This window comes from Amblyomma americanum, chromosome 6, assembly GCF_052857255.1.
Source record: "Amblyomma americanum isolate KBUSLIRL-KWMA chromosome 6, ASM5285725v1, whole genome shotgun sequence".
Taxonomy (NCBI): Eukaryota; Metazoa; Arthropoda; class Arachnida; order Ixodida; family Ixodidae; genus Amblyomma; species Amblyomma americanum.
In genome coordinates this window covers 131,704,991-131,732,398 of record NC_135502.1, presented here as the reverse complement: position 1 = coordinate 131,732,398, position 27,408 = coordinate 131,704,991, and the positions used below count along the sequence as shown (strand labels likewise).

At 49.6% G+C, this 27,408-nt stretch overlaps 1 protein-coding gene across 2 annotated transcripts in view; it reads left to right on the top strand.

The window, feature by feature from the left end:
- Positions 1-15,580: 15,580 nt before the first annotated feature.
- LOC144094108 (uncharacterized) overlaps positions 15,581-27,408 on the top strand; it is a 409,816-nt gene continuing 397,988 nt past the window's right edge. The window contains exon 1 of one of the 2 annotated variants that reach the window (XM_077628021.1): positions 15,581-16,012. In XM_077628021.1, the coding sequence (XP_077484147.1) occupies positions 15,859-16,012 (154 nt within the window). In that variant the 5' untranslated portion in view covers positions 15,581-15,858. The remainder of the gene's footprint in view (positions 16,013-27,408) is intronic. The other variant, XM_077628022.1, reaches the window with a different exon arrangement.

The window sequence follows — 27,408 nt, the reverse complement described above, 5'->3', positions numbered from 1 at the left end:
CACTTGAAGTTCACGACCTATTAAGGAGTACACTGTTTGAATGCGAGAAATTCGGTTCGTAAAAGATATGGGGTCACTCTGCGTCCAGCCGGCCGGGAAGGCGAGCTTCCGTGCAAGCTACACGCAGGCGTTATTCAAGTACGCAACACGTTTCCCCAACCCGTGGCGCATAGTCGCAGCCACGGCAGGTCCGGACGAAATAGGCAACGGCAGGGCACGCTAGGAAATAGTTTATTATCCTAACGCGAGGTAAAGCACACTGCGGAAGAATGTTCTATCCGTAAAATAGATGTTCAGTAGCTCACCAAGTCGTTGACGTCGGCCGGCGTTGGTGTTCGGGGGCCGGCGGACAGCGAAAGGGGTACGTGGGGCACTTAGGTAAGGTCCGGTGGCGAGAGTCCCTTCCCGCCGCGCGATCACCCCTTTTATCCCCTCGGTCATTGCCTCCCTGGCAGCAAATCGTTACCGTCAAGCTTAGGCGTGCTACCCTCTCCGCAGAAGGCAGCGCGCTGCCGTGACGTCACGTCAGTGCTGGGGCGGAAATGAGCAGAGTCGCGGGGGTGCCTTCTCTCCACATTCCTGGCGGCCAGCGCGCCCGTGTAAGTCACGGTCGCCGCTGGCGCGGGGGACGAGGAGGGGATACCAGTGTATCCCACATCCTCCCCTTTTTAAGAAGCCTCCCGAACACAGAAACAGGGGCAACATTACTTGATCTCCACCATCCTGGGATCGAAGTTCTTCAGCTCCCGCCGGTGGATCGGTTGACGGCCGCGCCACGCCCCCGCCGATCAGCTGCTTCGCTCCGAGGGCTTGGCCTCCCGCACGATGACGCTTGGAATCTTGCTCCCTCTCAAGGTCTTCCGAGTGCGCGCGGCTGCGCCGTTCCGGTGAATTCGGTCGACCGCCTCCTTGGCGCCGGCTGCGATGGCTTGGAGGCCAGGTACATGGCTGCGCCCCTGAGGTACTGGGTCAGGCGGCTTCAGGGGCCAGAGCTGCGGCGCTTTATGGTTGAGGCCGCGGTTGGGCTGCCCTGGCATACCTGGTCAGCAGGCGAGGACCCAGGGTTGCGGTGGTAATGGGGCCCCGCAGGCGGTGGCGCACAGTCGACGGGTGGGCAGCTCCGATGCGTTGTGGCAGGTAGCCGGGGTGGCCAGGGTGGCAACTGCAGGTCGCGGGCGAAGCGTAGCGTCGAGCCTTGGGCGCGGCGCGCTGCCGAAGCTGGATGGTGGCTGGAAGTTGAACGGTGTAGTTCTGATGTGCCCTGCTTCTTTTCCATCTGCGCTGGAAAAGGTCAACACAGATGTAGCCAGCTCCCGCAGCGCGTGCTGCGTGGCTGTTCGACCCTCACGAGAGTCATGAGGGTTAATGCAAGTCAGTCTTGCGTGACACTGATCGGCATGGGCGGCCCGCCCGTACGTTCATGCATCTAGCGAGACTGCCTGTCGGCTCGCGCCCTCGCTCTAGGCTGCGCAGGCAGATTCTGTTTCTGCCTAGGGCGCAAGTTATAGCGGGACGCGGGGTTCGCCGGCTGATCGCAGCGCTCGTTATCCGAGTGCGGCGCGGGTCGGGCTGTGTCCTCTACCCACTCCTCTCGCTGCACGTAGCGTTTCAGGTCGCATACGTGCACCGGTCCGCCTGTCGGTTTCGACCGCAAGTCCTCGAGCCTGTAAACGAGCGAGGAAAGTTTCTCTCGCACGCGGAACGGCCCGATCCATTTCGGCGCCAACGAGGCCGCAAACTGTTTGCTAGCGTCGCTGAGAACGTGCTGGCGTCGAAGCACCAGATCGCCCACTTCGTAGTGAACATCCCGGTGCGAGCGGTCGTACTGTGCTTTCTGCTGCGCCCTAGCGGTGCTCAGGTTGCGGCGAGCCTTGCGTAAGGCCTCCGTCATCTTAGCGCGCAGCTGCGTCGCGTACTCAGCTCGTGCTGACGAAGCGACTGGCGTCTTCCTGCTGTCCGATAGAATCCGGTCCATCGGATTTAGCAGCTCTCTACCCAGATTGAGAGAAGACGGCGCATACCCAGTCGAGCGGTTAACGGTCGAACGCAAAGCAAACGCGATCTCCGGCAGATAGGAGTCCCAATCTTTCTGCCTCTCAGAGTACGCGACAAGCAAGTGCTTAACGTTGCGATTTACTCGTTCCGTGGGGTTCGACTGAGCATGATAGGTGGTCGTTTTCTTGTGCTTAATGCCGAGTGCAGCGCACGAATCAACGAACACCTTCGCAGTGAAGTAGGACGCGTTGTCCGTTATCAGCTGCTCTGGGAAACCGAACCTGGTGAATACGTCCATCAGCTTCTCCATGATCACTCGTGCCGTCAGCTTTCTAAGGGGGAAAAGTTCAACCCATTTGCTGAAGTGATCCGTGACCAACAGCAAGAACTTGTTCCTACTCGGTGTCATAGGATACGGTCCCATGATGTCGCACGCCGCGATTTGCCAGGGAGTCTGGCTGTTAATCGGGTGCATGAGGCCGGGTGGTCGTCCGCCTCGGGGCTTCACACTTTGGCACACGTGGCACGAGTGGGCGTAGCGTATCACGTCCCTTTTCATGCCAAGCCAGGTAGCAAAGCGACACAACTTAGTGTGTCTTGGGGCCGCTTGCATGCCCAGCGATGCACGAGTCGTGAAAGTAGCGTAACAGTGCTGCTCTCAATACTCGCGGTATGACCACCTTGAACGCCTCGTTCGTGTCGTTCTCGGAGGGGATATACCTCAGCAGGACGCCGTCGGAATCCAGCAGATACGAATCCATCGCGCTCACAGCACTACCAGCTGCTTCCGAGCGCTCCGCACCGACAGCAAAACCAGCTGTCTCCTTGTGCGCGGCGGCCCTGCCGCCCGGCTCCCGGAGCCCGTCGAACACCTTTCGACAAAACGGATCCTTCTGCTGAGCTTCGAGCAGCTCCTTTCTGCTGAACACGATCCCCACGGAACTCGCGTAGTCCACGTGGTTCACGCTCTCGCCCTGGATCAACGGTTGGTCCGCGTTCCTTACATGGGCTACGGCTCGGGTCAGTCCCTCGCTCTCCCCGGCTGTCGGGCGGTCGGTCGCGTGACCTTCCTCGCACTGGACAGGCGCTCGCGAGAGTGCGTCAGCCACAGCGTTGTTTTTCCCTTTGCGGTAGCGCACGGTGAAGTCGTAACGCTGCAGCAACAGGGACCAATGCGCTAGGCGGCCGCTCGGCTCGCTGAGTCGTCTCAGCCAGGTGAGCGCCATGTGATCCGTCTCGATCACAAATGTCACCCCATCGACGTAGTAGTCGAACTTACGCAGAGCAAAAACTATCACGAGACATTCCTTCTCTGTCACCGAGTAGTTTCTCTCTGCCGGCGTCAACGAACGGCTCGCGAAAGCTACCGGACGGAGAACGCCTTCATGCTCCTGAAGCAACACTGCTCCTAAGCCCAGGTCGCTTGCGTCGGTTTGAATCACAAACTCCCTGTTTAGGTCGGGTAGCTGCAACTCAGCCGTGTCACCGAGCACTTTGGTGAGGTTGCGCAGTGCATCCTCTTGCTCGTGACCCCAACTCCAGCGCTCGCCTTTCTTCAAAAGCTTTGTCAAAGGCGCCTGCAGCGCTGCGCACTCTGGGATGAACTGGCGATAAAAGTTCGCCATTCCCAGGAAGCGCCTGAGTCCGGCTATATCTGTGGGCGACGGAAACTTAAGCAAAGCCTCAAGCTTATCGTCGCACGGCAGAATGCGGCCTCTGTCGATCGTGAACCCCAACAGTGTTATTCGGGTTGCGGCGATCTGTGCCTTCTTCGGGTTCAAAGTGATTCCCGCGGACCTCAGCCTCTCTAGGACGTCCCTCAAGTGGCGCAGGTGTTCCTCGAACGTTTTCGAGTACACCACGATGTCGTCTAGGTACGCGAGCACATGTTGCCACTTCGCATCTCCCAGAACACGGTCCATTAGGCGCTGATAAGTAGCGGGTGCTCCTACCAAACCAAAAGACATTCTCTTGAATTGGAAGAGGCCTCTGTGACAAGTGAAAGCAGTTTTCTCCTTTTCCCGCTCATTCATTTCAACCTGAAAGTATCCGCGGCTAGCATCGAGCGTTGTGAAGTACTTCGCCCCACCTAGGTTGGACACTAGGGAAGAAATGGTGGGTAGAGGGTAGGCGTCTTTCCTCGTAACCTCATTCAGCTTGCGGTAGTCCACGCAAAGTCGATATGTATCGTCTTTCTTTGGAACCAAGACTACCGGGAAGCCCCAAGGGCTGTTAGACCTCTCAACAACGCCAGTGTCGATAAGTTCGTCTAAGGCGCTGGCCAGTGCTTTTCTCTTGGCCAAGCTAATTGGTCTAGGATTGCACTTCCAAGGCGGTGCGTCACCCGTGTCTATTCGGTGCCTGACTAGGGTAGTGAGGCACGGGCGGTCAGTGAATGTCGCGTTGTACTCGTAGAGGAGCGATTACAAACGTGCCTTCTCCCTCTCCGTCACGCTGTTCACTTCCGACAACAAGGGGTGCGCTGACCTTCCCTGCGCGGCAGAGCAGCTTTCTACCGCTGCAACCTTCTCTCTGCCCTCTCTCTCTCAGCGGCGACGGTCCGCTCGCCTCCTGGATCTCGGGCTGGCGGGGTGGATTTGTCACGGTCTCCCCCCGCTCGCGCCGCGTTCGGAGTCTGAATGGTCTGCGACTCCGCGGGCGCTTTCGCGAAAGGCTTCAAGGCGCCTGACGTGCGCTCCCTGTAGCCTCCGCTGCTGATGTCTATCACAATACCTGTCTTGGCTAGGAAGTCTCGTCCAAGAATTACAGGAACGGATAAACAGGGAAGATGAACGAGGCGTTGTCGCCGCACGCGTCTTTCCCAGCGAACCACTATCCTAGCTGCACCGCTTGATTGCGCTGTGCCGCTTGCGAGGCGAAAAGTGGTATCGCACTCTCTCAGCCGGATTTTGTTCTCGCGGAGATGGTTTAACACCTCATCACCGAACAAAGAAGCGCTTGCTCCTGTATCTAGTAACGCGGTGAATTTCTTTCGAGCTATTGTTAGCTCAATGAACGGCGCTGACAGGTCAACAGAATTTCCTACGCGACATGCCAAAGGCGCTAGCAAACCGTGGTTTTCTGTGTACGCCGCGCGGAATCGAAGGTCGATCACCGGCGGCTTTGGCCGTTTCCCGACCGTGTTTGGTCACGGGCGGGAGGGCGGCCACACTCGCGGGCGAAGTGTCCCGGCTGGTCGCACCGGTAGCAACGGTTGCCCGGGCCCCGACGGGCTAGGCGCTGGTCGCCCCGTTCCGGTCGGTCATCTCGAACTCGCGGCGCGGATGGTGGGGGCCGCGTGTCGGCCTCGCGATCTCGCCTCGGTTCGTTCCGCTCTGCGGCAGCGTGTGCTGTTCGCAACGCGTAGCTGAATGGGTCCAACGCGCGGTCGGACAACTCCCAACCCCTTGGGACACGCTCGTCAGCAAACTGTGCTGACGCTTCAGTTCTAGATGGACTGCGCGCTGAGCTGCCATTCCACGCGCAGCGCGGCTCAAGTGACAGCGATGCGGGTGGGGGCGGCCGATACGCTCGCGCAGAGAGGATGTCTCCCTGAATGCGCTTCGCCTCAGCTGCCAGCTCATCCAAATCTCTGAACCTGACTCCTCTCAGGTAAGCCGTGAAAGTCGGGTGCGCTTGTCTCGTGACACGCTCAACTTTCTCCGTGTTCGGGGCGCGAGGGTCAGCGAGGCGATAAAGTTCGTCCGTCGCTCGGACGTACTCTCAATTCAATTCAATTCTTTTTTATTATCATTTCTTCAGTACAGTACATAACATCACTGTCTGGATCCTTAGCCAAAGGCTAGTTATGGATCCATGCAATAAAAGCAAAGAGATTAGTGAGGACATGATTTCTACTGCATGCCAAAATAATACACATAAGAATGGTGGAAAAATGCAAAGCGCACAAGCAAGATGGTTCAAATTACAGAAATACAAGAGGGCTCATGACAAAAAAAAAACATATGAAGACAGGAACAGCATTTTTTATACAAAATAAACGCAGTTGCCTTAGAAGTGATTATTCAATGACATATGAATGGCAAACCCAACATAGACACTACAGAGAATAATAAGAGACAATCACTAAGCGATTTGCATTGTAAATCAGGTAATTATTTGTGACAGAAAAAAGGTCTTTAGTGAAGTATAAGGATTGGACGTTGCAAAGACTGCACAGGGGATTTTATTCCAAGTTTTTACCCCTTGATACTCGAAGCGGCGCTGGCCATAGTCATTGTGAGATGTAGGAACCAGAAATATTCCCTGTGCTGCTGAACGGCTGTTAGTTGGGGCTCTATGGAATGTGTTCAAAGGAAAGGGGGAGGTGCCGGAGAGGACTCTTAGTACGAGTAGTGCAACGCGAAAATCTCGAAGCTGCAATGCCGGCATTATTTGGAGTCTAAGAAACAAAGGGCGAGAAGGCGTATATGGTGTTGTGCAAGTCATTATTCTCAGTGCCCGCTTTTGCAGGCGTAAAACAGGTTCAATGTAAGTGATGTAAGTGAACCCCCATGATTCTATACAGTAAGTTAATTGGGACTGAAAGAAGCTAAAGTATATTGTTTTTAGTGTGTGTATTTCGAAATGTCGCCGAGCTTTGGCCAGAACGAAACATGCATAAGATAGTTTGCTACGCAATTTTTCGATATGCGGTTTCCAGTTTAATGCAGCGTCTAAGGTTACACCCAAGTACTGAATAGTCTTAACTTCTTCAATTTCTTTATCTCCTATCGTTATTGCGGAGCAGGTATTCTGGTATTTTTTATAAGGGGATGCAAATATAATATGTTTAGTCTTGCCTATGTTCAAAGTGAGTCTATTTGTTAAAAACCATTTATTGACTCTCTGAAGTTCTGAGTTTAAAGTATGCTTGGCTGTTTCAACGGAATTAGCGGTCACCAACAATGAGGTGTCGTGGGCGTACATAATGGCACGGGTATTTATTAGGCAATCGGGTAAGTTGTTTATGTAAAGTGTAAAAAGTATAGGCCCCAGTACTGAGCCCTGCGGAACACCTACGGAAATAGAACGCGAACTTGACGCGTGTTCGTCAATAATAACACACTGCCGTCGCCCAGTTAAATAGCTTCTAAAGAAATCGAGGATACACCTCTGAACCCATATCGTTCTAGTTTCTTGCATAAAATATCGAGATCCACAGTGTCGAATGCCTTCTTAATATCCAGGAATACACCAACAGAAATATTGTTATTATTGAGTGCTTCATTGATTGAGTCAGTTATAGAAAGCACAGCCGTGGTGGTCGATCTAAATTTCTGAAAACCATGTTGGGACGTTGACAGAATTGCATTTTTAGTCAGGAATTGCGTAATTCTTTTAGCCAATAGTTTTTCAAACAGAGTGTTGATACAGCTAAGGATTGAGATCGGCCTATAGTTTCCGAGTTCATTAGGATTCCCACTTTTGTAGATAGGGACTACCTTGGCGAGCTTCAGAGAGACTTCTAACAGAGACTCGTCGGGGTGCTGGGTTCCATTGTCCTCGCTCGGTTGCCGGCTAGTCGGTACCAGCGGGCCGCTTGCTCCGTCAAAGAAACAGGCACAACATGCGCGAGCATTTCGGCGTCTGCGATTTCTGTCACTTGCTGATAATGCAGCAGACGGTCGAGGTACTCATTTGCTCCCGCAATGTCGTGGTACCCCGTGTAGGTAGGCAAGTCTATCCTAACACGTGGTGACTGGGCCGGGGCTTGCAAATTGTTTTGCAAAATACCCGGTAGACTCCGCATAACCTGCATTGCGTTCTGCAAGAGCACCTCGGATGATTGCGGACTAACGCCCCCGGAGTTGGGCGCAGCCGCTGATGGCGTCGAATGATGAGGCCTAGGTGCCTCATTGTTCGCGCCGCGGAGCGGCGAGGCGCCTGATGTGGAGCCCCCCATGCCAGGCCTAAGTCCTACCAACGCGTCAGGGGATGTTACTCGGCTATTCCGCGTGGAACGCCCAAGATTCACAAATTCAAACCCTTCCAACGGCGCGTCAAGTAGGGAGCCCTGGTTATGTGCCGCTGGCTCTGACAGCATAAACAAAGACTGCAAGTCACTCCTGTCGGCTGCAATCCTTTGTTAGGGCGACGGTAGTCGTTCGCTCCAACAAAGGTCACTGCTCGATGGCCTAGTTCGCCCCACGTTCGGGCGCCAAGATATGGGGTCACTCTGCGTCCAGCCGGCCGGGAAGGCGAGCTTCCGTGCAAGCTACACGCAGGCGTTATTCAAGTACGCAACACGTTTCCCCAACCCGTGGCGCAGAGTCGCAGCCACGGCAGGTCCGGACGAAATAGGCAACGGCAGGGCACGCTAGGAAATAGTTTATTATCCTAACGCGAGGTAAAGCACACTGCGGAAGAATGTTCTATCCGTAAAATAGATGTTCAGTAGCTCACCAAGTCGTTGACGTCGACCGGCGTTGGTGTTCGGGGGCCGGCGGGCAGCGAAAGGGGTCCGTGGGGCACTTAGGTAAGGTCCGGCGGCGAGAGTTTCTTCCCGCCGCGCGATCACCCCTTTTATCCCCTCGGTCATTGCCTCCCTGGCAGCAAATCGTTACCGTCAAGCTTAGGCGTGCTACCCTCTCCGCAGAAGGCAGCGCGCTGCCGTGACGTCACGTCAGTGCTGGGGCGGAAATGAGCAGAGTCGCGGGGGTGCCTTCTCTCCACATTCCTGGCGGCCAGCGCGCCCGTGTAAGTCACGGTCGCCGCTGGCGCGGGGGACGAGGAGGGGATACCAGTGTATTCCACAAAGACCATTTGTACTTTCTAGAGATTAAGTTGCATGAGCCAAGTAGAGCATTTTGCAATTACTGAGTAAAGGTCAGATTAAGTGGCCTGGTGGTCATCATCAGAATACGACAAATTACGATAAATGACAGAACCTTCAGCGAAAAGTCTGATTAGAGAATAAATTGAGTTAGGTAAATTGTTAATAAATATCGAGAAAACAAATGGGCCGAAAACAATTTCTTATGGGACGCTAGAATGTACTTGGCTGAAAGACGAACTAGTGTTATTAACAGTTGTAAACTGAAACCTGCAAGAGAGAAAATCTTTTACCCGTGCAGTGTCAAGGAGTGAATATTTAGCAGTGTCGTTTTTTTTTTTGAATGACCAGTTGTGAAGCATCCTGTCAGAAGCTTGAGAAAAATCAAGAAATATGAAGTCGACTTGAATACCACCATCAACCGATGAATGCAGGTCAAGCGTGAACCCAGCAAGTAGCGTTTCAGATTGGTAATCTTTACCGAAACCATGCTTTTACTTAAAGATGAAATTGTCTTTTTCTAAATAGCTCATTACCTGAGAGTGAATCACGTGTTCAAGGATTTGCAAACTGTCCTAGTTAATGAAATAGGTCGATAATTGAGTGGTGAAGAATTATCGGCGTACTTGAAAATTGGTACAACCTTAGCTAATCTCCAGTCACGTGGAATCAAACCAGTTGGTAGAGACTGAAAAAATAGCGGACAACATGCGATCAAAACCTTCGGATTAATTCATGAGTATTTTCTTGTTAAATCCAAGGTGATCGAATCTGATTGGTTTTAAGCCTCCTTATCAATGTTGTTTTTTAACCAAGGGAAAGGAGCAGCGCAAAAACAAGCAATCACACAAGAAGGACAAGACACGACACGAGGACAAGAGCGCTGCTCGTGTCGTGTCTTGTCCTTCTTGTGTGATTGCTTGTTTTTGCGCTGCTCCGTTCCCTTGGTTAAAAAATGCACCAACTAGCCCAAATAGAAGTTTTACTGAAGTTATCAATGTTAAGATACCGATCTCACAATACATATTTCGGAAGAGAGAGAATTTTATTTAGGCAAACGAATATTTTTCAGGAGCTCGATAGTCGGTGTCCCTAGTCGATGGTTCCGCTGGCGGAAGTTGACTTGCGGACTAGCTTTGTAACCCCGGCTTCCTGGTCCAGATTGTCGCTGGCCACGACCACTTCCAAAATCAGCCCAAAATCAGCATGGCCACGAATTCGCCATTGCGTACGCCAGCCGCCTTCATTCGACCGCCGAAAAAAATTATTTCATAACTGAGCGCGAGTGCCTGGCTCTTGTTTCAGTATTTTACTATTTTCCGACCTAACTTATTAGGCCGGCTATTCTTCGTCTTTGCTGACCACCATGCTCTCTGCTCCCTTTCTTCCCTCAAGTACCCCAGGGGTCGTCTAAAATCGTTGCGCCTTGTGCGCACAAGAGCACTCGTTCAGTCTAGTGTACAAATTCGGTCGTCTGCACCAGGAAGCCAACTGCTTGCCACGCGATGCTGTGCAGCCGCTTGACTCAAGTGCGAACGACGTGGGACCTCCTATTTTGCCATTTTCGACCTGCTCCACGTCGCTAAAAAATAACGTCGCGAGCATTTGTTACGTCCGCTCACTGAAGGCATTTCCCCTGGTAACCCCGATGGCTCCGTACACCCATTTGTCCTTCAAACTGACATCCTGTACCACCGCAATCTCCAACCTGACGGGACTGGCCTGCTGCTTGCGGTGCCCCAAAGGCCCAGGTCGGCTGTCGTGCAAGAGCTCAGCATCTGCCCGCTCCTACACATCTCGGTGTGTCCCGCATGTGCACCGGGCACGCCGCCGTTTCTTTTGACCAGGACCGTTTCGTGCAGCGATATGTCGGCGCCTTCGATCTGTGTGAACACTTGTAAAAAAGCATAATTTTTGCCGGCTCGTTACCTTCAACCTTATTTATATTCCGTATGACCCATTATATACCGTCCACCTCGACCTTTTTGACCCTTTTCCAATATCGAGCTCAAGCATTAAATGAATTACTGTTGCCACTGACTATGCGACAAGAAACGCAATCACGCATCTGTTACCAACGATCTGAGCTACAGATGTTGCAGGCTTTCTCCTCCAAGACGACATCCTTCGCCATAACACACTACCACAACTCCTCATCGGCCGAGGCCGCTACTTTCTACCAAGAGTCGTAGACGACCTTCTTCACTCCTGTTTCACCCAGCTCAAGCTGACTACAGCCTATCATCCCCAGACTGATGGCCCCGTCCGGCGCTTCAGTCGTACATTGACAGATATGCTTTCAACGTAAGCCTCAATTCTTTAATTCATAGAAACTCCTAAATGCCCTCACCAGGCAGGTATTACGTAGCGGGGTTGAGAAAAATGTAAACATAGACATAGAACAGGGGACATTTAACATGACAAAGACAACAATAAACAGAACTATAAAAAGCGCAATTAATAGGCTACAAGTATAAAAATGTGGGGGATCAATAACACGTAAAATGAACGTAATGAAAAAGCAGCACGATAAACAGTACAAAAAAATCAAACGCATTAAGGTGAGCAAAACAGAACAAGAAAAAACTACCCATAGTTTTTTTAACGTTTATCAAATAACGTCATCGCTATTTAATTGGCGATTGCAGACAGCGGCCAGTTCCAATCAATTTTTCGGTATGAAAAAGTTGCAAAAGTTGGAGTGAGGCACGTGATGCGTTTGATAATGAAGCGTTGGTAGAGGCATGGGAAAACTACTGAGAGGGAGTGAAAGATATCATCATGACGCAGCAGATGATGGTAAGTATTGTGAAAAAGTGTTACGCGAGCAAGTTTGCTACGATGGAAAAGTTTGTCAAATCCGGAAGGATATTTTATCGTCGTGGCGCTAGTGAAACATTTGTAATCTGAAGAAAAAAAAACGAGGAGTACGATTCTGCGGGGATTCTTTGCATCTATGGTGTAGGCTTGATCCGGGTACCACGAGGCTGAAGCGTTCTTGATTTTAGCTGGACTGAAAGTAGTATAAAGAACAGGGTTAATTGGGGAGACATGGGAGAGGCATTTGCCCTGCAGTGGGTGTGATCAGGATGATGATGGTGATGGTAGTATAAGCAGGTTTTGGCAACTACGTAGCAGCATGTCAAAGGTTACGTTTTACGAGAGGTAATAGCAGCTGCTAGAATCAAATTAAAGTGATAGTTCCAGGTGAAGTCGAAGAGAAGGTAATCTTCTAAATATTTGCTACGTAGAGGGTGTCCCAACTGTTATATCAACAAGAGTGTGTGTGGTTTTGATGCGGCAAGAAATTTTTTTAAAGGAGACGAGCTTTGCCTTAAAGTTGTTTATAGTCATTACCCACGATGATGAAGTGTTAACTGAATCTAGATTGGTTTGTAAAGATTCGCGGTAAGCGTGACTTTTAATGGTTAGGTACACAAAGCAGTCGTCAGCAAAAAGTCTACCTTGGGAAAGTGCGCAAGTCATGTGAAGGAAACAGCGTGAAAGACAAGGACGTGACACGGCAACAACACAACAACGCCTCTGCTGTCGTCTCACGTCCTTGTCTTTTGCGCTGTTTCCTTCACTTGACTTCATTGGCCAATTAGCCCACCGAAAAGCCGTATTGAAAGACACAATTTGCTAAATCATTATTAAACATCGGAAAGAGCTGAGGACCAAGCACACTTCCCTGCGGTACTTTAGGCAGTGATGAGTTGGAATCATTAAGAGAGGTGAATTGAACGCGATACAAGAGGAAGTTTTAATGCATGCTATACCTGAGGGTGAACATTGAGATGCAGTACCCTGAGAACTACTCTTTGGCGGAGAAGCCGAAAACATGCCTTGTAAAAATTTAGAAACAAAGCAAGGACTCGAATCCTGAAGTCTATTGAAGTATATAAGTCGCTAGTAAGACCAGGGAGCTGGATCTAACAACAAAATCCTTTGCGAAACTGTGCTTAAAATTTAATGTAACGTTGTCGTCTTCAAGATAATGATTTGAGTATGTGTGACGTGTCCAAGGAGCCTAGAGAAAGTGCAAGTCAACGAAATGGGTCTATAGTTTAGAAGATCAGAACGGATGCAAGATTTGGGGCTACACGGGAATCATGATGGATTGAGCCAGATGATAAGGTCTGAGGAAAAATGCGAATAACACTTGAAAAATGCTCTTGAGGTATTTTTATGAGAATATTGCTGTTAAAGCCCACTGGATCCGTGCTTGTAAAACCTTTAAGATCAGTTAACAAAGAAAGAATACCGTCTTCACTTTTGACTTTTGGGCTCATAATTAAACATCATATGAATTGAGGACTACAGAAGAGGTAATGACTTCATGAGTAAAAACAGATGCGAAAGCATTTTTAAAAGATTTGAGCACAATATGCATCGTCCAGATGGTCACCATAAGAACTTGCCAGGAAGAAATCAGGAATTGCATGCGGTTTAATTAAGCTGCAGGATCTTCGGGAGTTGTTAGAGAGCATAATGGGCAAGACGTCTCTGTAAAACTGGCGACGGCTAGCTATGAGCCACCTTTGATAATATTTATCACTTTTTCAGCAATTTTTTTATGAAGTTAATAGGATTTCACGAACTGCCTCGCTACGCAAAACATGTTCATTTTTACTGGATCTTTGGAGCTCCTCATTCAACCAAGGGCCCTTTCTACTGCGCATAATTGTGGCAACCGGAATAAATCTTATAATGAGGCTGATTAGGTTAGTTTTAAACAGTGTACATGTTTGTCTAGTGGAAGACAAAGAACAGTCAGCTAACATGTCCGCTGTATTTGGACACAGATTTCGAATATAGGAAAATTGTAAGGTACTGTTATGGAAATACTGAAGGTAATGGTTCATTCTTCCGATGCGGTGCCAAATCTTTCGTTTAACGTGTTTCCATCGTTTGTACGGACAATTATGACTGTTATAGAAAACCAATGGGAAACGCTTCTGACGACCGCAGAAGGGTAATTGCAAAAAAATGTGAGCTTGTTGGCGGGAAATTCGTGAATATATTGATTGTTACAGTGAAATCTTACAATATGTGAAAAAAAATGCCTTCATAATCTCTTTCCCGTTCAAAAATGTTTTTTGGACTATACTGTCGGCTACCATAGCCCAGAAAAAGAACTAAATTCGAGATTCATCTGGCCAAAATTAGCTTTGTTATACACTTGATCAGCTTATAGCACTTGATTTTATTTTCGAGAACACGGTGATTGTTAACCCAGCAATGATGTCAAGGCCAGAAGGACCACTGGGGTGATCGTTTTAGAAGAAGCACAGAGATTATTGGTGAGAACCATGTCGAGAATGTTAGCAGGGGTACTACGGATCGCGTGGGCTTTGTAATGAGCTGAGTTAGGTGAATATCTACACAAGTCTGCAAGAAAGCGTGCGCATCCTTATCACTTGCTGAGATGGGGTGTCCCAATTGATATTTGGGAAATTAGAACCACCAAGGTCCAAAGATATTTAGCAGCGAATTTGGAAAACGCGTACATACATGACTTAGTAGGCGACAAAATTCTTCAGCAAACCCATCCTACAGGCCGGCTGGATGGTACAGTACACCGGCAAGTTGTATTACATTTTAAAGCGGGTGAATAAACATTCGGAAAAATAAGCAGCAACTGGTACCGTAATTAGTTTCTTTACCGCAACAAGAACGCCACCTCCTCTTCTGTTCTTTCTGTCGCACCTAAACTTCTTCCCTCTATGACACTGCTGGATTTTCCCCTTTCTGTCTCTTGTCCGGCCGGTACCCGCTTTCACCGACCGCTGTCACCTTGACAACGCAGCGTGCGTAGAATGTCATCGCACGAGTCGACATGGTGCGCCAATTTGCCCGCGCCTGCCTTTCTGCGTCCGAAGTCCGTCAGAGGTGAATTTAGGACAGCCAAATCCACCTGTGGTGTCCCACTCGCCGCATCGGGCTCTTTGAAAAGCTTCTGCCCCCGTATACGGGCCCTTACCGCCTCCTCCGTCAGGCTACTGAGGTGAATTACGAGATTATCCCCCTTAATTCTCCGACGTCGTCCGCCAGCGCTGCGATTCGCGCTGTTCATGTGGTTCGGCTCAAACCTTACCACGCACCTGCCATGTCCTAGCACCGAGACGGTACTATTGCCGCCGGGGCTTGTGTCACGGCCGTAGGCATCGATAACGGTCAGGACGTGGAGAGGACAGAGTTAGTTCATCGTGCTGGGCGCCGATTGCTTATAGCTGTTCGGCTGCGCCGCTGTCAGATATTCCTCTGCAATACATCCACCGTTTATATGCATGCATACTTCTACGTCGCAGTGTGTAACCACATATGTGTCATGTAAAATTTTTATTTCACCCTAGTTCTGGATCAGGTCCCAGAGGCCCGATATTAGAAAGCGAAATGATGTCCTGTTTGTGGGGTCTATTGAAGGCAGAAGGCGTGGCTTTCGAAGATATGGCTGAAACCGGTGGTTCTGCATTTATTAAGCTCCTTTCTATATGACCGTAAAGGGGGAGGCCCACCTCCTCGTGGCTAAGAGGCGTTTAGTATGGTGACCAATAAATAGGGCGTTTGCCGAGAAGCGCCGAACGCTGTATCGGAGTCGAATGTCGCGCCCAGCGTCGGAATGCGGAACAGTTCCTCTTGCTTTCAGTCCCTCGCGCGCGCCCACTGCACCCTGGCGACGGCCGGCGCGATGCTCGGCGGCCTTGGCTCCGACCCGCGTTTTCCTGCCGCCTGTCGGCGTCCACGTCGACGTGCGCGACGCGTGACGTCACGGACGACGAGAGAAAGAACAAATTGCATCTGCTGCACAAGGGGGAAGGAGCCTGAGACGAAGGAGCACGTGGAAGAGAATTCAGTGTGTTTGGAGGGAAGCATAAAAAGAACGAGCGGAGGAGAGGGCGGGGAAGTGTAATGGAGGAGGGTGGCGCGTCAGTGGTGGCGGCGGAGCTCCCCATCTCCCGTGTACCGCCGGCTCCCTCTCAGAGCGGAGTCTGAACCCGGCTCTCGGAGCCCGCGGGCGTCTCTCCTTCGCGCGTGCGGAAGAAGCGGAGCCGGCGCTGGGGCCACGCGGCATCGGCGAACGGGCGATGTTCTCCTTCGCGTCGCGCCCTGCCGTCGCGTCGGCACCGCCGGCGACGAGTCGGTTCGTTTTGCGAGGCGCACCATGCTGGACGTGGCTCCTGTTGTTGCTCTGGGCAAGCGTTACTGTGAGCACTGCTTCCGGAGTTACGCCTCCCACGGGTGAGTCACTGTCCTTCTCCTGTGCGCTACAAACACGCCGACGCACGTCTCTATCGGCTAGCCTGTAAACCGAACCGAACGGGTTTACGAGTGTGCCTGTTTACAGATTTCGGGCTGCTCATCACCTGCAGCACAGACGTTAGGTCAGACGCCCCTACAACTGTAATCGGCATCCCGTCGTCGTTTTCTCATAGGCCACGTGTTTACGTGAACTAATTTTGGATTAGTTGTTTCTTTCTTCGCTGACATCGTTCTCGGACACTCTTTTTCTATATTATAACCTCTGTGAGGCTGCGCTCATAAAGCCCAACAGTGGATATTGCATTTGATGGTGTATAAGATGTCACTTGGAATTTAAGTAATAAAATTGGTCCCAATATACTGAAACAGTATACTTAATTAAGCTCACATTGTCGACAAAGCTGCAAGTAAATAAAAAAAATTGCGGTGACATTTCGTTCGAGAGCAAATATTGCTCACGATCGAAAATATTCTGTGACTGCACTCTTAACACTCTAAGCGTCGGCAATGATTCGTTGTGTAAAGGATAGCATGGTTCTCCGGGAGCCTGGAAATGGAAGGTCATTATATTTACGATCCTTCAATTTCGGGTAAAACTCGGCTGTGACCGATACTTCCACGCCGCAAGTAATTTTTTAAATTCGGTTCAACCCTATATTTACCCAGGAACGAACCTTAAAGCAACCGTACTTTCTCAGCACACAAAGCTAAACGCCCAGCACGGAAACTAGTGCATTGCTTGTACTTGTTCTTGAGGTGTGTTTCCAGTGGAATAATGGTGATTTTAATCCCCTTTGAACGCTTGCCACCCGTACTGTTGCTAGCTCTAGGGATAATTAAAAAAATGTACCAATTGGAAGCAGGCGATCAAACACAGGCACTGAGAGGACGTCTTCTTTGCGTGGACGTTTTAGCGGAGCTACCCAAACAATATCCTGCTGCAAGGCTATTGTTCCTTAAAAATCGCAGCTGTGATGACGAAGGAATCTTTTCGCCACTTGTGTGCGGCACCTGGGGATGAAAAACCACCCATGACAGTCACTGTTATTACAGTGTTTACAGTGGAGAGAATGAAGGTAACAACTGATATCAAAAAAATTTCTTGTTTCAGTTTTGCCATTTCTGCAATGATTGCAATAATATTGAGCAAGAGATTGGACATGTGATGTCTCGCAGAAGTTCACGCACTATTAGTGAATAATTTTTGGCAAAAAAGTAACCCAAAAAAGCCCATGCTTCGTAACTTTTTTTTTATAAATTTCTCTAGAATTTCAATTCAAATTATGGAACCCCAATTTCACCCCTTGAATTTCGAATAAAAAGCTCGAAGACGGAGGGGATTATAAATATATTTAGTGAGAGCGTCTCCTGTGCCCGAGATGCGTTAGGAGCACTAGCCGAGGCGTCTGTGTTCGTACAGGTTCATTTATTTATGTTTTGTCACTATTTTCTGCATACCCTAAAACGGGTGCACGTTTTAGTGGACTAGTCATAGATGAATTTGATAGCGTCTTCTCATTCCGTACTAAAATAAAACACCGCGCTATCGTGTTGACCCGCGGTCTTGCGCGTGCGTGTTCTCTTGTCGATTTAGAACGTTTTATACGTCAGTGTTTAATGCTTGTTACTAGCACAATCTTCTCAGTTGGCTAGCGAAGAAGTTTAGGCTGCACATCGGCCATTGTTGCGTTGTGAGGCAGTCGTCTCCAAGCTTCCACGACAAGGATGGCGGTCTGCAGCCCAGTCTGCTGAAAAACCCAAGGGTCGTTCAAGGCGTTAGTACTACCTCTGAAGACGGATCTTGGAACCTTGGTATGTTAACCACCTCGCGGGCAGACTCACGGCAGCCACCAGCTAATAATACAAGTAAAGGCAAGGGCTACGACGGAAGACCGCAGGCTTCTTCTTAGCTTCGAAGTCTACGAAGAATGCTTCGAAGCTTAAGCCACTGCGAAGAATATTGGCTAGAACACCAAGAAGCAGGTGTTTCTAACGCTTGACGGAGAGGCCGTGTGCACTGCGAATCGAAATCTACTGTTTCCCAAGAAGCCTAAGTAACCAACCTATCAAGACGTCGTTAAAACCCTGAGATTGCGCTTCTCTCGCGAGCGTTCGGTGTTAATATAACGATGCAAGTTCTACCGAAGGAACCGAAGTTGAAAGCAAAACATTAGCGTCCGTGCCGTCGAGGCCAAGAGGCTCGCAACTACTTGAATTTCTGCTCGTTCCGAAATAAGCGCTTCGTCACCCTCTCATCGTGCGTTGCACGACGACGCCATCCGCTGCGGGCTCCCTGCGACTTCGGGCGGCAAGGACCCCACGTTTGAGTAAGCGTTACTAGAGATCGTAAGCTGCCATTACCTTCGCCTTTCACGTGACGCTGCGCCACTGCTGGCATCTTTGAATAGCGGAATCCAGCGGCGAGGTTCTTGAGTGTGAAAGAGGCTTATGCCTGGCATGGTCATCGTCAGCGGCATACATCCACTGCAGGAAAAAGTTCTCCAATTGCTCCCTTATTTCCTTGTCTACAGTTTATCCCTTATTTCGTCGCCCACCACCTCCTTGCCTCGCAAACTTCCTGTCCTCGTCACTCTACGTGAGCTGCGGCCTCCGTCCACTGTTCCCCTTTTACCTACTCTGCCACCGGCTATTTGTACAAGACGCGACATTATGTGTCCCACTGATGTCCGTTGCCCCGAATGCGCTTGTTCCTTAGTCCACGCCACTGTCATTGTGCCTAAGAACGGTACTTGTACCAATTTTCTGCCCATCGCTCTCTTCGCCGCTGTTAGCTTGATCAAGAGCTTCATTAGTCTCCATCCTTTGAGCCCGTGAGAACGGGTTGGAAGGACACACCATGTCATGTTATTTTCTATCGAGGATGCATCGATAAACTCCTGTTCACGAATTAACAGTGTCTGTCGACTGCATACCGGTTCCTGTACCCTTGGTGATCTCCTGAAGATCAAACCGGTTATTCTTCCCGTTAACCTCCCTGCCTTTCCTATTCCTCTCTATTTCTATTCTTTCTATTCCTCTCTATTTCTATTCGCCTTTTCTATTTCTTTTTCCTCCTCCTCCTCCTCCTGAAGATCAAGTCTGGTAACAACCAATTGCGCAAGCATGAAAGATACACACGCGAGGAGGCTGATGGGACGAGCGAAAATTCAATTTTGGCCGCGAACCTTCTAAGGAAGGTAAAGAGCGAAAAATGCGATAATAGGAATGAACGGACGTTCAGAGGACGAAGCCCATTGTTTTGCCTGATATATACAAGGTCGCCCACAATACCATAAAAAAGGCGACAAATAGGCTTGACATCATTGTGTTTTGTTTTTTTTCAGCACCAGTAAAGTTCGCCGGGCTATGCCTGGGAATAAGTGGCGGAGCTCCAACAATTGCATGCGGAACGAAGCATTTAAACGCGTTTGTAAAATGTGGAAAAAACACGAAAATGTAGAAGCGTCTACGTAAGCCACACGAACCGCTGCGTTAATTTTGGGCGCAAGGGTGGACGCGGTACCGACATAAAATAAAGGAGAAAACTAGCTCCCGCGTTGCATCGCTTGCAAAGCTCGAAAGCCGCGGCTTGAGAGTATCAGGATTCCGGGCAGGGAAAAGAGCACAGTAGCACGTAAACTGTTGGAGGTGTATCAGATTAAGGAAACTGCGATGCTTTCGTCAGTGAGACATCGCTTTCACTGCACAATTGAGAAAAGAAATTTCTCCAGCATTTCGTTTGGCATGTTCACAGGCTTGACGTGTGATCCCGCTTTTCGTCGTGTTTCTTTTACCGCTGCCTGTATAAGCCGTCACCTAATGGCAATAAAACAAGTTGAAAATTTCCGCTCGTACCTTCAGCCTCGTCTCCAGTGTGTCTCTTTCATGTCTGAGCAGTATGTGGTTATTAGAAGCTATAATCCAAATCGCACAGCAAGAAGTACTGCTGAGTACACTCACGATGAGCCGCTGAGTGAAAACAGCCTAAATCTAATTCATCTGAAGAATCCTGGACATACATTGGGGAGAGAATCATGTGCTGACATGTACCCTCCGTGATAAACCTTGCTCCCGTAACAGATAACATTGTTCATCCAATCTAAACACGCCGTTTTCGCCAATTCTTCTGAAGATGCCCCGCAGCTGTCACCAATTGGTCCAGATTATTTCTCGTGTCACCCGACCAATTACAGTAGTTGCGCCTCGTTACGGCGCACTTAATTTATACCAGCCCCTGAAAAGCGATATTAAAATAGACGGAATTTTTCCGTATTTAGCCATTCATGTTCATCTTAATCCTAATGAGCACCCAGATTAAGGCGACTACTAGGGGACAATGGCCTTTCTCATTGACCGTCAATTACACTATGCTCCTTTAGCCGCTAATTTCCGCTCCCAACTAATTTCTTAACCTCATCACCGAGGCGTTTCGGGCTCCAATTTTCTTCCTTTTAAGTCTGCTTTTTGAGCAAAAAAAAATACACCATCGGTAACCTATTATTCTCATTGGATGCACTGAACAAGTTGTTGTTGTTAGTGGCTATTTATTAATAAAATAACAAAGGAAAGAAAAGATCTTGCCAGCCGCGGCATCTGCCATCGAAACCAAAAGCACCTGAGATGCGACTAGCGGGAATAAAAGGGCAGGAAGAAGGAAAGAAAGGGGGGAGCGATAGTGAGAAAGGATAGGGGTAGGGGGTAATAAACAAGTCCCCTTTCTCCTTTTTGTTCCCTCCATTTGGGGCGGATTTTCACAACATTTCATGACGTGACCGCTATTTTCTTTCCTTTCAGTTAACCTGTCTACACCTTCCGTAATCTAAATTTCATTGTCTTGGTTGCCTTCCAAACTCCAGCCCTGCAGGCGAGTGCTCCAAGATTCGAGTTTTATGTACATTTGTTTTGTTTTTGTTTTTCAAAAAGTTACCGGTAATCTGTCCTCGACAGCCTCCGCGCTTACAGATTTCTATCACAATCCTAGTCTCCGGGTAGTTTCTTTCACATGGCGTGGTTCTGTGGTCCCTGCAAGGCTCAAATAAATACAGCTCCGCACCACTTGGAGCACCTCACTACATTTTGTAAGCTGTTCTTTCCATATGAGAACTGAATGTTGCAGTAATCTCGTTCACTTAAAATTTGATAAATGAATTTGCCAGTTTGGGCATCTCCACTGCTGCGCTGTAGTTGGTTGCATGATTTACAAGGAAAATATCGTAAACAAAGGTGGTGTTGCTAACATCCTATCCTTTCTATCTGACACGTAGTTCATCCGAATTCAAGTCTTTGAACAGTTCTTGAAGACACAAAGTGAATAACAATGGAGAAATTGTCTTCGTCTCACTTTTTTTTTGTACCTTGTTCCTCGTCCAATAAAGGACCATGTTGTTCACGCAGCTCCTGTATATGCTTTCGCGCTTGCTTACACAACCTTCTTCGTCGCTTCAGTATATATAGCACAACGCGTTCGGAGAGGCTCTTGTTTCAACGCAGTCGGCCGGCTTTCCTGCGTTAGCTTGTGGTGGGATGTGAGGCGGTTGTCCCTCGTCTGAAGCCGCGCATTCTCGAGGCGTGAGCAGTCACTCGTAACCATGGCAGACAACATGAGTGACCCGAAGCGGTACACAGAAGAGCTCCGTGAACGGCAATGTGAGCCAGCGACGGCTACATCATAATCATCATCATCATCATCATCCTGACTCCCCTCCCGTGTCTCTCCAATTAACCCTGTCCTTTACCAGCTGCAGCCACCGTATCCCCGTAGCACCCTCTGCTGCGTCACAGGTCTGACCGTCGCCTTGGTAAAAACAGTGCGTCTGCTTTCTATAGACTTATTTGCACTTTATTGCTTTCCTAGAGATATTTCCTTCTGTCTATTCATAGTCTATAGACAGTCTATAGATAAAATCTACTAAATTTACGACTATAAATTTACAAATTATGTATAGACTGTGTATACGATTTCTATTGTCTAGCGACTAGTCTACAGTATTTAGCTATAGGAAGGCTTTCGACCTTACTGACAACTCCATAGACAGTCTACATTGCCTAAAGAAATATATGTAAGAGTGGAGTTGCGCGCCCATGAAGCTGAGCGACAGTGTCATCAGCGAGAGGATCTTGACGCCTGAACTTGAGATGCCGAGATGAGGCTACAGCGTCATTATTGGGAAAAAGCCCAAGTAGGCGAACTCAATGAACTGCCCAGTGTAAAAACACGACAGAAAAGTTTTGCGACCACAAGACATTTCCTGCAATGTTTTTGCGCATGAAATTGCAGTAACAACAGACATTTTTGTAGCAACAACAAAATTTCCTTTGTTTGCTGCAGAGACGTTCTAAAAAATACTGAATACAGGAAAATGCTACAGAAAACGCTACAGCACTGCAAAGAAACTACAAGACAACAGGAAACTCTGTCGGCACTACGAAACGACAAAACATGCATTTTTATATGGCTTTGCCGTTTTTTTTCTTCGGGGAGGGGAACCACGAAGGAGATACTTGTGCTTGAGCGTCAACGTCAACCGGCTCAGTTGTGCGCGTTTGGTCAGCGACAGGATACCAACGGTGTGGCGAATTCCAGTGGTAGCTCTAAGCTTAACCGCCCCATTGATCAGTGATATTGTAAAGAAGCGGTATTAAACGTCAAGCTAGCGCTCAGGTCCGCAGCGCCTGCGATGACACCTGGGTAGTCACTGCCTCTTACGGCTCAGTGGTTATGGTGCTCGACTGCTGACCCGAAAGACACAAGTGCGATCCTGGCCACGGCGGTCGCATTTCGATGGATGCGACATCCTAGAGGCCCGTGTAGTGGGCGGTATCAGTGCACTTGAAGCAAACTCAGGTGGTCGAAATTATTGGGTGTCCTCCCCTATACGGTGCCATTGAAAGCCTGAGTCTCTTTCTGGCGTTAAACCCCATAAACAAGCAAACAAACAAACAAACAAACAAACGAAAGCTAAATTTGTTGCATTGGCGTATAGAATTGAACGTTTCTTTGATTTTATTAGTATTCAAATTAGTCAAGATATACTGGGCTGGCGAAAGGGAGCCTCTCGGTCGTTTCTTTTTCCAGGTCTTAAAACTATCCTAAAGCCCACCTCCTATTCGTTCATCATTCATGAGTGCAACCGGTGCAGTTTAACGCACAGGGCACTGCCGGAAAATGCCCGTCAGTATGTAGGGGTGAGAACATCCATGTTGTACCAACACACAAAAGCACTGAGGAGATACGGTTTAAAATATCAGTGTGCCGATGACCCGTCTTCCCAGCACCTCACAAAAGATCCTTTATCAAGCTGCTCTCAATTCCACCGACCTCCTCATCATTACTCTCCCCTTCCCCTCTACCTGATAACCTCCGCATCACCCCCATTCGAAAAGAAGTTGCAGCCGATTCCATCCCGGGCAGACGCGGCGCTATAAGCGTTACTCACCACACTGATCTCCTTCGTTGCTCCCCACAGACGCTTCTTACGTCGGAGCTGCTACTTTCTCCATAGCGCATACACCCTGTGTTCTTGCATCTACCCTACTTCGACCGCTACCTTATGAACTCTCCCAGTGATCACCAGTATGCAGTACCGCTCCCAAACACCCCGTAACTCCTCCGGCTGCACGACATACACCGATTCCATGCGAGCTATACGCTCGGTTCGCATCAGTCGCATTCCTGCTCAACTCAGAATGATCTACAACAGCCTCTCACCACACTTCAGCCACCGACAGTCACACTCGGGTGGATTCCTGACCACGCTGGGATCCAAGGCTATTAGGTGGTGAATCGCCTCAGCCAGGAGCTTCGACCGTGACGCCACTTCTATGACGTCGCAGCAGTTCATTTTTCGCAGGCGCTTTGAATATGGGAGGGTTATGGGATGCTCATTGAGGTTTTCTCAGCAACAGAGCCACCTTTCCGCGCAGAAGAAAACGTCAGTATAGTTCCTGAGGGACTTTCCTAGTTTTATACTGCCCACTAGTTTCCCTTTAAAGAAGTTAAAAACGCACAATATGAATAATTTTATCTGCGCGCAGACGGGAGCCTCGCGGCGCAGCTGCCGATTACGAGGCAGAATTCATATTTTCTGCCAGCGCTAGCCAAGCCAAATAAGCAACCTCGTCTTCCCGGCATTCTAGCGATGGATGAAGTGCTCTTTGAGCAACTCGCATATACGGTGACGCCAGCTTTCCCTTTAGGTAATATTGGGAAACTCGATACCACCAACGGCACCTTGAGCTTGACGATGCGGATATTGCTGTGAATTTGTGCCGTTCTTTCGTGCTGGAATTCGGTCGCTGTAGTCAATAATGGCCTCAAAATCGACATCATCAGTCTCAGAAGTTCCCAGGTCGAAGAGCCCGTTGAGTGGAGGTGGAGGGGGAAGGGGGGCTGTAATGACGGGAGGAACCGCTGCCATTCGCTGCTTTTGCGAATGAAAATGCCTGCTGGGATGCCGCTACTGCTGGAGGTAATGCTCGCTGGAAATGGCGGATACATTCGTCTTCTCTCGACAAGCGCGCGACCACACTTAAACCGTACGAGGGCGTCGGTCTGAAATCACACTTCAAAGATGGCACTGTTCCGTACATATTTATGATGACATCTGAAAACGTACTCGAATTTGCACTGTACATACCGAGAATAATTTTTTCACCTTGGTATCAATAAATTGGAGGGAACACTTAAGCTCCGCCTTAAAGATATGACGCGATAGCTGTAAAGGATTGTGCCATATGCGGAACTAGTCATTATCGGCTTTCATAGATCCCTGGGAGTATTCATGCCATTCCTGGTGCAGTGGTGCAGCGATTAAGAGATGCGCCACTGCCCTCCGATGGCAAGTGCTGCCCCCGATGGGGCTTGTGGGTACCAGGTTGTCCTTGCCGAGCAACCTGTCGCGACCCATCATCAATATAACAGTGACCTGCCTCAATTTTCTCACAGTCCGTTGGCCAGGTGATGACCTCGTCACACTGTCACGTGACCTAAATGGCCCCCCCTATGTTGCTTCTCCGAAGATTTTTCGCTCACAACCCCGACGCCGACGACACCGGATTTTCTGCAGGAAGAGAACATAACGCTGTCGCGTTAAAATTAGGCTATGATCAAACACCCGATGCGAAATCTACGCTAAAGCGGCTGTATTTACCTCCGATGACTGCTCTGGTGCTTGCACTCCAGTATATTCTTTTGCTCCCAGCTCAGCCTGCACACAGGCGACAGACTGTCTCGACAGGGAAGGTGGGCAGAGGTGGGTCAAGGGTGGCCAAGAGTGCGTTGGCATCCCCTTAGTTCTGGCAGGTGGGTGGTGCTTCTGTGAGGTAGCTTGCTTTCCCGCTGCGCCTTTGAATTCTATTTCGCCTTCGTTTTTGCATTCCCATGCAGCGTGCGCTTCTAGTGGGTGAAGACCTTGTGGAGCGTGGCGGAAGGTGGTTTGGGGCGGGTGGCACTTCTGCAGGGTAAAGTTAGACAGGTAGATGGAGGATGACACTTTTCAAAAGTGCAGGGGTGCCTGTGGGTGGATGGGCAGCCCTGTAGCTGGGGAGAGCGTGCAGAGAGGATATGGCCGGTAGGAGACGCTTCTGGAACGAGAAGGTGGATCGTGGATTGAAGCGCCTCGCTTGGGATGGAGGCTTCAGCAGACGCAGATTTCTGGGGAGGGTACAGCAACATTGCTTCTCAGGAAAATTAAACAGTCCCCACTGTTTTTCGAAGCACGTAATAGCGCCTGTCTCGTCGCGTGTATTTTGAGTACGTCCGTTAAAAAATACCGCTCGGTTATTTTTCTTTCAAGCCGTGTATCCGAATATTTTCCCCATTGTGTATGTTAAGTGACTACAAGAAAACGGAAATTTGTTTGCGGGTTTCGTTAACCTCAGCATCGACTACGCCGCGAAGCGTTCATTCCGAAGCTGTCTCAAAACTTGATAGCAGACGCCGTGACCTCGGCGCGGTTCAAAAGCGAGCCATTATATGGCAAGTCTGAGGTCTTTACGCGCTGGCGGTCTGCCAGCTTGCTGGGCAAGGAACCGGTCGCCGCGCACGACTCATAACAGATGGGTTCAAAGCGTCTGGCGATGTCCTTTGTGCCCACAGTGATGTTTCCCACCCGTCTTGACTCAATGGGAATGGCGGTAAAATGCGGGCACTCACGTCCTGAAAGCATTCATCTCCATTTACGACGTCGCAACCCGAAACAACCTGCTAGGTATCACAGCCAAGTGCTTTCTTGGCGTGTTAACCGCGCAGTTAACCGCCGCTCAGAGAGCCCTAAACAACTCTTGTCAGCCTTTTCCTTTGCCCCTTTCGGCCGTTGTCATTACGCGTGGCAGTAGTTTACTAAGAATGCCGTGTCAAGCGTGATTGAGCGCCTTTGGCCTACCGTTGGTACTGCCATGCATGCAGTCATTGGCTATGCTTCCTTGCGAGAGAAAATGGGAAATCACGAGCCCTTCATCATGAGCCAAAAAGAGACCCCAAGGACAGTGTAGAGAGTATCGCATGATTGTGTTGGGAGGACAGTGAATTCGCCACAAAAAAATTTATGTGACATGAATTTTGTCTAGTAATTTCGTTTCGTTGCATGTATGTAACATCGCTTAAGATTTAATTGTGCACTGCGTAATTCACATGCTCAGAATCGAGTCGCATATATATACTCCAAGATGCGTGCAAGAACCATGATGGAATTAATTTCGTTCGCGAATATTCCGTTCACTAAACGCTTGACTGTGCGTGCACGTGCCCCACCGATGCGCCATGTACTACCTTCCAGCGCTATATTGAAGGTGCGAGAAAGGGGAACCTTAAGATAATAAAGAAAGAGGACGTCTTGGGTCAAAGGCCCGGTTTATGGCTTCTTCGCGCGCACACTGTCCGCGCATGCTCAGACATGTATACCGGAGTGAGCACACTTCTACGCGTGTGTACTACGCGTCCGGGTGCGCTAAGCGAGTCGTGTGGCGCGCCCCAACTCGGCTAATTAGTGCCGTGAAGCGATGCGGCACCGTCCGCTGCCCGCCTTTCGCCGCCTCCGCGCGCCTTGTCATCATCCACTTTGACGGCTCCTTTGGGCGCTCTGTCGGCGGCGGTGGCAGCGCTCGTTCCAAAACGCGATCGATCTTGCGACGGAGCGCACGCACTGTCGCAGAGCCGAGTTACGAGCCACTGCTACTCTTTGTACGCAATTTGCGAACGTTCGGAGACATTTTAGTTTCTTGTCAGACGCGCGAAACGAAGCGGTTGTTCCGAGGGGCCTGTCAGTCGCTTTTTGTGTGTGCGTGTCTCCGTATAAGCGCGTGGGTGCGCTCCGAAGCGGGAACGGTCGGGGCAAGTTTGAGGCGGCGAGGCAGCGCGTCTCTTATTAAATTTAATA